Source organism: Ursus maritimus, unplaced genomic scaffold, assembly GCF_017311325.1.
Source record: "Ursus maritimus isolate PB19 unplaced genomic scaffold, ASM1731132v1 scaffold_17, whole genome shotgun sequence".
Taxonomy (NCBI): domain Eukaryota; kingdom Metazoa; phylum Chordata; class Mammalia; order Carnivora; family Ursidae; genus Ursus; species Ursus maritimus.
The window spans coordinates 24,379,032-24,389,223 of record NW_024424119.1 but is presented as its reverse complement, the minus strand read 5'-3'; the positions used below and the strand labels follow the sequence as shown (position 1 = coordinate 24,389,223).

The 10,192-nt window shown below is 45.7% G+C and overlaps 1 protein-coding gene across 1 annotated transcript; it reads left to right on the top strand.

The window, feature by feature from the left end:
- The first annotated feature begins 2,963 nt into the window (after nucleotides 1–2,963).
- On the top strand, nucleotides 2,964–9,327 carry FAM205C (family with sequence similarity 205 member C). Its single transcript, XM_008695218.2, has 5 exons — nucleotides 2,964–3,107; nucleotides 3,607–3,652; nucleotides 4,186–4,246; nucleotides 5,444–5,925; nucleotides 8,861–9,327. Exons 1-5 carry the CDS (start codon nucleotides 2,964–2,966, stop codon nucleotides 9,325–9,327), a joined length of 1,200 nt encoding a protein of 399 aa, XP_008693440.2.
- Nucleotides 9,328–10,192: the final 865 nt, after the last annotated feature.

The following is a 10,192-nucleotide window of genomic DNA, read 5'->3' as shown; positions in this document are numbered from 1 at the left end:
AGTTTCCTGAAGAAATTCTATTACAGTAAGTGTGGCACTGTGGCACAATCGTGGGAGCAGAGCCTGGCATTGGCAAGTTTTCTAGACACAAATGAATGAATTTATAGTTGTGTAGCCCTCCAGCATCCATAGAGACTTTTCAGATACTTCGTTTCCCTTGTTTGCTCTTCACTATAAACTGTGAGCCAGGAAGGGCAAATGTGAAGATCCATGCCCATATTGTTGATGTGTTCATTACACGAATGTGCCTTTGTTTGGGAAGACACCGATCCCACTGTCCTAACCACTCGAGCACCCTTCATCAATGAGTACCAAATCAGTAAATAAACCTGTACTAAAGGCCTACTCTGCAAAAACACATAAGATTGTTTTTGGCTCTCACTCCTGAGTTTGGAGACAGAGGAACAAGGGTGTGTGAGCTGCTGCAGACGGGTTCGCAGCAGGCGGTTTAAATGGCTTCGTGGGATGGCAGCGGCTGTGGGTTATCTGCAAGGTACATAGTGCGCTGGTTGGAGCAGGTGCAAGGTTTGCACAATCTGATGGTTTTGTCATGGGCAGGAGGTTAGGAGGAGACTGAGAACTGTTTCAGCAGTAAAAAGGCAGCAGCAGCTGCAGGAAGCAGAGCTGGTTGGGTAGGACATATAGTAGTCTGTTCACTTTCTCTTCATCCCATTGGTGAGGGACGGAGTGTCCCAGGGTTCTGGAGGTGGCTGAACTCATGACACCCGACACTGGACCTCTGAGACTGACAGCAGTTTTATTAATCATATATACTCACAGCGCAGGGGAGGAGGACACCAAACACCATGCAGGGCCACATTAGGTCAGGTTAATGGAAGACAGAACTACTGAAGTAGCATAGAAGGCGGCCGCAGCTGCAGGAAGCAGAGCTGGTTGGGTAGGAATAATAAAAGTTAAAGATTCAAGCTACATTGTAGGTATCTTGACCTGCTACTAAAAAGGTGATGCAAGCTGTTTGCTAACTTGAGATTCAGTGCTGTTTGGTTGAAAAAGTCCTCATTTTTGTAGTATGGAATTTGTAAGTTCAGGATTTTAAAATGGCTCAAATTCATCCCATCATCAGGGTGAGACTCTTCTTAAATTATCTTAAATGTAAGGATGGGTTTTGTTTGCCTTTTGTCCTATATAAAAAGGACACTTAAGAAAAACATTCACTAATCCATTTTTTATGAAATCATTTTCAGAGTATTCTTCCTTATAGCTAATAAAAAAGATCCCTCATACTAATGATTAGTAGGGTTGTTTGTTTTGCCTTTTGTTTCTTAAATTGTGGTATATATACTTAACATAAAATTTACTCTTTTAACTATTTTAAGTGTATAGTTCAGTGTCATTAAATACATTTACAGTGGTTTTTTTGGGGGGGGAGGGGACAAGCAGCGAGGAGGGTCAGAGAGAGAGGCAGAAGCAGACTCTGTGCTGAGCAGAGAGCCTGATATGTGGGGGTCAATTCCAGGACCCTGACATCATGACCTGAGCTGAAGGCAGACGCTTAACCAACTAAGCCACCCAGGTGCCCCAAAATACATTTACAGTGTTGTGCAGTCATCTCCACTATCCATTTTTAGAACTCTTTCTTCATCCCAAATAGAAACTCTGTGCCCATTGAAGAACAACTCCTTAATCCCCTCTTCCCCAAACCCTAATAAGGTTGATTCTTGATTCATGTGAATTAGTTTTATCTTTGTGATAGCTTCTTAAGTGTCTTGAGAGCAGGCAGGTAACACAACTCAAATGTGTTTGTGCCTTTGATACTGCCCAGTTTAGGGATGAGCTCAGATTGAAAGCTCACCACACCTGTCTGGTGGTAGACTGGATGCTGGAGGAAGGACCAAGTAGCACTTTCCAAGATTTTGAGCCTAAGAATTTTTGGGTGTGGGACCACTCTTATCAGGAAAAGAACTTAAGAAAATTCAGAAGTCCTAGGGTATTGGAGGCATCTTGCAATGTCTACAGGAGCCATGAAGTTTACATTAATATGTGAATCAGTGGACATAAGAGTGGTGGGTAACTGAGGTTGAATAGGAAAAAGCTTGCCCTGCCTAAAAGTATTCAAATTCAGGCTTCATAAAATATTTAGCCAAACATTCCAACCATGATGGATTCAACCAAAGAACCACAAGTTTGTGGTCCTTAATCAAAAGTGTTGCCAGTGACCCATCTCTAGAAATAGGCAGGATGCTATAACATCTGTAGAGGCTGTTCTGAAATATCAAGCTCCAGAAGAGAGCCTCATTTATGTGCCTCATGGAACGCAGTATTTACAGTCTTTTCCCACCCATCCCAAGCTTGACCATAGACTGGGAGGAATCCTTTAACTCTGAGAAAGTTATTTTAAAAGACAGCAGACTACTTTCCTTGACATGTCAGACATGATCCTCTTCTTGAACCTCTTAATACTGACCACCAATTGCCTGCAACATCAAAATCCTCACTTTCTAATAGTTAACAAGATAATGCATATCCTAGCCTCTTGCGAGTTTTTTAGTTATCTTCTCAGTACAGGTGATGTAGTTCATGGAGTTCCTCTGACCTAGCCATTCTCTCTCTTATAAGACCTGCAGTGTATATAAAGACTAACTTATCTAAGGATAGATGCCAGACTGCTGTCTTAGGGAGAGAGCTAAGACATCAGGTTATAGGGAATACAGCATGAAAGAATATATGCCGCCCATGACCTTGGCACCTCTAGGGCCCAAGCTCTGCAACTCATACAGACAACCAGACACCTCATCTGAACACCGCATCACGTGACCTTCTCCTAGACAAATAAAGGCCTGTGATGCTCTGCATGCCTTTTGAAATAGGAGAGCTTTGTGATGTAGTCTAGTGATCTGGTTCTATCTTCTGTGAGGCAGAGATGACAAGGTCTAGAATTTTTAGGCATTAGGTTCCAAGTCCCTGAAAGCCTAGGAAGAGAGATGGCTAGTGAGGTTTAGATTATGTTGACCCCTACCTTTCTTCTGTGGGATGTTGGATATCCCTTATACACTTATGGCTCCATCATTATTATTGCATTAATTATTTGGCAAGTGAAAAAGAGCCACCAAGAATTAAGGTTGGGACCTAACAGGAGCTGTTGCCGGGTAGGGAAACACAATGACCATGACTGAACTGATTAAGCTTCAGACAAGAAGATTTTATCCCCTTACTTTCTCCTGTTACCCTGACCCCTACTTTTTTATGGGGGTTTCCTCATGGATCCCAGAATAGCTCCAAACTTGGGTTGATTCTTCTGGTTGGGAGACATTCAGAACCTTGGATAGCTAAGATCCTTTGGCTACTAGACCTCTTATCCTTTAATCTGTTCCTCTTTTCTCCTGTCTCATTCTGATCTTTCCACAGAACTTGTTCAGGGAACGGGGGCACAGAGGTATGGAGTATAGAAGAGACTTAAAATGAATTTATAATAAGAGAAGGGAAATGAGGGGTGAAAAAAGATAGAGTAGGGAAAAGAATGGTAGGAGAGTGTATAAAATTAGGAATATAGAAAAAGTTTGGGAAATATTTATAGGTTCTGTCTCATTTAGACACAAAAAGTAAAAGGTGCCTCAGCTTAATACTCTTAACTGTTTTGTTTTCAAGTGTCACCGGAGAGTCAAACAAAGGGCTAAAGATAGAACATCAAGAGGTAAAGTCCTAGTTTCTCCTTGGACTCCCCTCACTATGGGCAAGATTCCCCCAACTCCTGTCCCTCTATGACCCCTGGAACCAGTAGCCTGGTGCTCTAACCACTGAAGGCTCCAATTGCCCCAGTTGACAAATTCTCCCAGAAAACTATCTTGGGTGGGAAATCAGAGCCTAGGAATGTTCCAAAATTCTCTACCTTATTCCTGTCCCTGGGAATGAAGAATGGGGAAGTAGGACAGAAGCCTTTAGCTGTGTTATTTACTAGTTTTACGACCTTGTGGAAGTCACTTCATCGCTCAGTCTGTGGTCCATGAAATGGGAATCTCATGATCCTGCCTCACTCATGGTGTGGTTGTGATGATCAAATGAAATTAGGTCCAGGACATCATGTTGCAATGGGTTAAGTTGTACATAGATGTACCTTAGGGCATTGACTGTTGGAGTTTTCAGCTTCCTCTTACTCAAAGGCCTTCAGCTTCCTCTAGGATGTCTCTGCATCCTCTCATTCCTTGTAACACTGCCCTGGTTTTTCAGCTAGGAGACATTCCCGAGAAGAAGCTGAGAAGCCGTGGGAGCTGCTCTCTATCATGAAAAGGTGATCACTTGTTTTTTGCAGTCTCCAAACCCCCAGCCTGGTCTGTGATGATTTCTCTGCTTGGCCTGGGGCAAGGAGGAGAAGAGGAAAAATGTCTGGGAGGGAGTCAGACACAGTGGATGCTGAAGACTTGTTGAGAGGTTTGCCAGGGCAGAGGGGGGAACAGGTGTCTCAGGAAGGAGGAGTTTCCCAGTTCTGCTCTGGGCTAGGTTCACAGTGGTCCTGAAATTCAGGATTTCACTACTGTGTAACCCATTGAAGACTCTACATGAGTTTGCACTCAGCCACAGACAAGTTATCCAGTCAAGAGAATAGATAAATGCACGCATAAATAAATCACCATGTCATATTCCCTTTATAGTAAGGGCAGACCCGTGGAACCTGCTGATATTACCTCCATGGTTTTGTCTTCAGGGAGGCCAATTCCTGGGACAGCCCTCAGAAAGGAGCCTGTCTTCTGTCCTCTTCTTAAAATCTCTAAAGAATGGGATTGGCTCTCAAGAGATGCTATGTACAGGAGCTAGGACCCTCCATAGTCCCCAGAATGCGGAGTTCCCACAAAAACTCATCCCACAATGAGTTCCCTTATTTTCCACAGCTTAGGAATACTGAATGCCAGGCTGTGGCCACCTTAACCCCAGATGAGACGGACTCCAGGTTGTCCTGGGTAATGTTCCTGGTGATGTCCCATCATCTAACAATTGGCTCTCTGTCTCTTCCTGGTTCCTTTCCCCTGGTTCAGCTTCTCAACGTAGATCAACAGAGAATGCATCCCACCTCCCAGTCTCTCATGGGCCTACATTCCATGGGTTGTCTCAGACCTTGCCCAACAAGCTCCAGACTCTCAGCCTAGCCCAGCCCAACATAACTTGCCAATGGCATTTTCCTAGGAGGAAAAGGAGATGGGTAAACACCCTGGGAGTACAGGCCCCAAGGTTTCCAGGACTAGGGGAGGGTGGGCCAAATCTCCAGGCCACACATAGTCAAAGAGGCAGGTGTTGGGGTGCCTGGGTGGCTCAGTCGGTTAAGTGTCCCACTCCTGATCTCAGCTCAGGTCTTGATCTCAGGGTTGTGAGTTCAAGCCCCGCATTGGACTCCATGTGATGTGTGGAGCCTACTTAAAAAAGCAAAACAAAACAAACAAACAAAGAGGCAGGTGTCACTCCATCAGTAACTGTTGCCATCCTCCCTTCCCAGCCAGGACTGGCTTCCTAAGGAGGGAAGTGTGAGGCGCCTCCTGTGTGCAGATCCTTCCTGCCCCATCTGCAATGCCGTGGCTCTGGAGATTCAGCAGTTGCTGGCGGGTGAGAACACCCTGATCTCTCCCCCTTCATCGGGGCCATCGCAGGGCTCCTCTTGCCTAGAGATTTTGTCTATGTCTAGTCTCTCTTTGGAGCAGAGTCAGAGTTCCCTGCACTCCAAAGATCTTTCACTTCCATCTGTAACCCCCACAAAGTTACAATTAACGGATCAGAAATCCTTAACACAGTCAGCTGCCCAGTCAACCAGTGTCAGTATCCAAGATCAGGCTGAACGCCTCCAGCAAAGGAAGGGATTTCAGGTGCCGGATGTGTCCAGGGATGCAGAAGCTCTGTCTTCTTCAAGTGAGGAGCCTAGGATTCCTGTGAATCAGCAGGACAAGAGGAAGAGCCACTCTGAATGTGTGCTGGAAAAACAAGGTCAGTTGCCCTTGAATATCTGATTCTCTTTCTTTCCCTGAATTCAGAACTTATGAACCTAAAACACCCCATTGCCTTGCATATTCCTATTTCCCCAAAGCCCCGAGGTATCCTTAAGTACATGTATATAAACGCATGCATTTCTATACCTGAGGGCTCCCAAGATCTTTAGAAGAGTTCCTTTGACAGCTTATAACACATAGCCCCCAAATATTTTCCAAGCCTGGGAGGAAAAAAAAAACCCAACCATTTCTTTCATTATACTGCTACCTCTAAGGCCTCTATTGAAAATATGGGCTATCTTCCTGACCTGGGTTCATGAGAGTTGAGCCAGTCTGCCCAAACTTTCTGGGTTATAGAAGGATCCACTGTGAACCCAGAGCAAATACCACTGCAAGCAAATCCCAACTCCATGGCTCTGACTCTATCTTCTACTACATTTCAGCTTCTAAGTGGTCTCTATCCATTGCCTAGAGGACCCACTGAGGCCTCAGTGTGCTATCTGCAACAGAAACATAGCTACCTTTCTATGGTTCCTCTTTTCTGTACAATGAGTCCTCGGTCTGCCCATAAAGATCTCTCCACAAAAGGGGAGCCCCAGTCCCTTTTTCTTCAATAATTTCTTCATAATCTCTGTGCCGTCTAAAATTTCCTCCACCTAAGTTAGCCCCACCTTCTTTCCACATTCTCAAATTTGGGCTTCTCCATCTGACTAACAATGAACCCATATCAGTATCCCATTTCCTCCTCTGGCCAAGTATGAAGTCTTAGAGTGGCACCAGCTGCAAAGGCAGCCACATCTTCAGTGGGGCTTGCCAGCTGTTGCCCAGAAATCTCTGTAGATGCAGAGAACCATACAAAATAAACCCTGGGACATGTTTCTGCCTGTCCCCAGGGGCCTACCTGTTAGGAGAAGCCCATTTCAGTCTATAAGAGGGAGGTGGTGTTTCCCTGGAACATGCCCAGAGCTGCTTGAGTTCTACTTTCAGAAGTGGTTGATTTAGCAAGTTGATTCACTATTGCAAGGGCCTGCCCCAGAAGATCCAGCAGTCCAAACAGTTGCTCCTGTCCTCTCCTGACCAGCAGCCCCTGCCCCAGAGCAGCACACTGACCAGTGTGAGTGTCTCCTAGCTTGCAGACCTAAAGGCCGGTGGGGGGAGTGACCTGTTCTGATCCACTGTGGCAGCAGGGCCAGTCCACCATTGCTTGCCCAGGCTAAGGCAATGTTGCAGAGCTACAGTGACTACAGGTGTGGGAAGAACTGCTAGGGCATTGTTCCTGTTCACATTTGCAGCTGTTGGGACTAGAAATCATTGGGTCTGCAGCATTCCCAGGGCCCTGACAGCAATTTGGTTCCCTAGTGCCCAGAAAGTAAGTCCCTAGACGTGGAGGTAGCTGTCAGCCCCTACATGGATCAGGAAGCTACATCCTCAATACTGATAGACCCTGACCGGCAGCAGCAAGCCCCACCTGATCCTGTCACTGACCATCCTGATTAGCACCTGCCTGGGTATCTTCCCAAGGAGCCATTGAGAAACTGGAGACAAGTTCTGGCCTTCCTGTCAGGGCTGCCAGCTTTTTATTATGTGGCTTTCTCCAAGGCCATGGCCCTGGAAATCACTAGCCAATCTGCAATCACAGAGATGTGCCTGGGCCTGTTGGGGTCCCAGTAGAACCTATGGCTCAATATCATCTAAACACCAGTGTGTAAGTCCTGGGCCAGGCTTTCAAGATGCCAATGAGACTTGTGCAGACAGTGCATAAGCATTCCAGGTTGAAGTATAGGTGAATGGAGATGGTGCCTCTAGAGAGCCAGACATCCTCCTGGCCCCTGTTCACTCAAGATACCCATCTTGGCCAAACCAAATTTTTACTGAAAAAGAAATTCCTAGAGATACATTTGGGAAGTCTTACAAAGACAAAGGATTCCAGGGACAAATTGTGGCTGTCCCAAGGAATACCTGCGCCTAGAACTCCTTTCAGAGTCTAAACAACCAAGGAAAAACATTGCTCTGGGATCTCCCCATCCCACGAAGTATCATCCCACGTGCTCTAAAATGTTCCACTGTAAAGAATAGCTTGCAGTTAAACTAAGGCAATGCAGGAGAACCAAAAGCAAGCTAGTCCCACTGGGTCTCCAAGATCTCACAACCCACTGGGGACACAACAGAGGCCCAGGTGCTTTGTATTCAGCTGGAGGCCAGTGTGAACAAGCTCAACCTGGAGGAGTCCTTATCCCCTGCAAAGGTGAGGACAACTCCCTACCCCAGCAGAAAAAACAGAGGACACAAGAAAACTTAAAGCAACAGAGAATCATAGACAAGGAGGTGAAGCTTTGAAACTCTCCCTAGCCGGAGAGAATATCTTCTCTGCTGAGGTTCAGAGGCCAGGAGGGACTCTTATAAATAGAGCCCTTAGCACCCCTGACTTCCCAATGTATCTCCAGGGTCTTTCTCAAGTAGAATTTTAGTTAGGCTAAGATGATTGCCTTGAGTGAGTTGGAACTAGCAAGGATCTGTCTGGATATGCAGAGCCACCATTTCCATCCTCTCAGCTGACTGATCCCTGTCAGCACCTTCACCAGCTTCTCCTTTACTTTGAGTTCCTAGAGTATCCCCTAGGATTCCTTGGATCAAAAAAGGCCAGATGAGAATGGTCTGTAAGTCTGTTAAAGCAAGCTGAATGACCTCACCCAAACAAGAATTCCTCAGAATGCCAAAACTGGGGTCGCCAGATCTTAATGGGCCAGACCTTACATGACCAACTTACTGGGCCATTATTTGCTGGGCCAACTTGTAAGTCCAGCATTTAAAGTGGCCACATTTTTGAGATCCAAACTTTGCAGGGCCAAAAATTATAGGGCCACACTTTCTAGGGTCAAGTGCTGCAGGGTCTAATAAAAGCAGCCCATATTCACAAGATCCCATTCTTCCAGAAGCTGCAGAAGCTGGCTTGGGAAATAAGGTGAAGCACTTTCCACACTGGATTAACCCTGAGATGAAAGGTCAAGGGCATAAAGAATCCATTCTCCTCTCTAAGGATGAGACAGTGCCCAAAACCATGACAAAAAAGGTTGAGAAGACTCCACCCCCCACCAAACACCCTCTGAGAGGAGCCAAGTTAGAGAAGAAAACAGAGGAGGAGGTCATGACCTTCTTTGATGCCCCCCAGTCTCTGGACAATGAACTCAAGCAACAATCCCTTCAGCCCAGACGCTCCCGGTTCGTGTGCCTTTCCCACGACAGCTCTAAGCACTGTCCTCAGCCGCCTTGTGCCACTCAACCAGAAAATCCATCCCACGTCTCAATTCTCACCTCAGCAGAAGGCACTGGTCTACACAAAGAGAATACCCAGTCCAGGAAAAAGGAGTTCATAGGTTCCCAGTCCTCTGCATGCCCGTGAAAAAGGCTATCATCATGTCCGTTTATGTGCAGGTGAGGCAGGACCCTCTCCAAATATACTCTATACCTCTAAGCAAAGAACCACCTGTTTGTGCCTCCTTATTTTCAAGGTTGTATGTGATGGAGAGTAGAGAAGGTAGATAATACTTCCCATATAGTATAGGAGCTTAAACTCATATTTCAAATAGATCAACATTTTCCACACAACTCTTTTAGACCCACCCTGAATTGTGGATAGGGGGACTTAAGCAAAGAAGGAAGACCCTTGTCCAAGGTGCACTGACGGTGCACCAGGCTTGAATTCTATCATGTCTTTCTGTGGCATTATGGGCCCTAGAGGAACAATGTGGGCATGACGATAGTATAAGAAATAGCAGCCAGGAATCCAGTGCATTTTTGGCCCATAGGCACGGTTCACCAATAACTTCTATATATGCCCACAGTCTGAAGGGAAGTTTTTTACGGGAGTGTCACAATGCTCATCCTTGATAAACACAAAAGCACACAGATAATGTGACATGTGTCAGAAGCAAATGATAGAATCTCCCCTTTCTGCACCCTGTTATTATTGATTAGATCTTTAAAATGGCTAACTCATCTGGGAGCCTGCTGTAGCCTGTTGCCAATTGGAACCCCATTGCCTTTCAGTTGCATGGGATAAATGCCTCCTAGAATGAAGATCAGTTGAAGAGAATGTTCCCCAAAAGATCACAATAAAAATGACTTTGACCATTCAACAGGTCAAATATTCAGCTACTAGTGCCGGCTACTATGCCAGACACTAGGAACACAGCAGTGAACAATACGCAGGCCTTACTGCATTGAGCTTGTGGAATCATGGAGCAGACAGTCAAATAAAAAGTTTC

What these genes read in the sequence shown, in the direction of transcription:
- FAM205C (XM_008695218.2), top strand. Translation starts at nt 2,964, where the DNA reads ATGTTGACCCCTACCTTTCTTCTGTGGGATGTTGGATATCCCTTATAC. An exon ending in TAAAGATAGAACATCAAGAG is followed by an intron (nt 3,653 to 4,185) that starts GTAAAGTCCTAG and finishes CTGGTTTTTCAG; the next exon opens with CTAGGAGACATTCCCGAGAA. An exon ending in ATGTGTGCTGGAAAAACAAG is followed by an intron (nt 5,926 to 8,860) that starts GTCAGTTGCCCT and finishes CCATTCTTCCAG; the next exon opens with AAGCTGCAGAAGCTGGCTTG.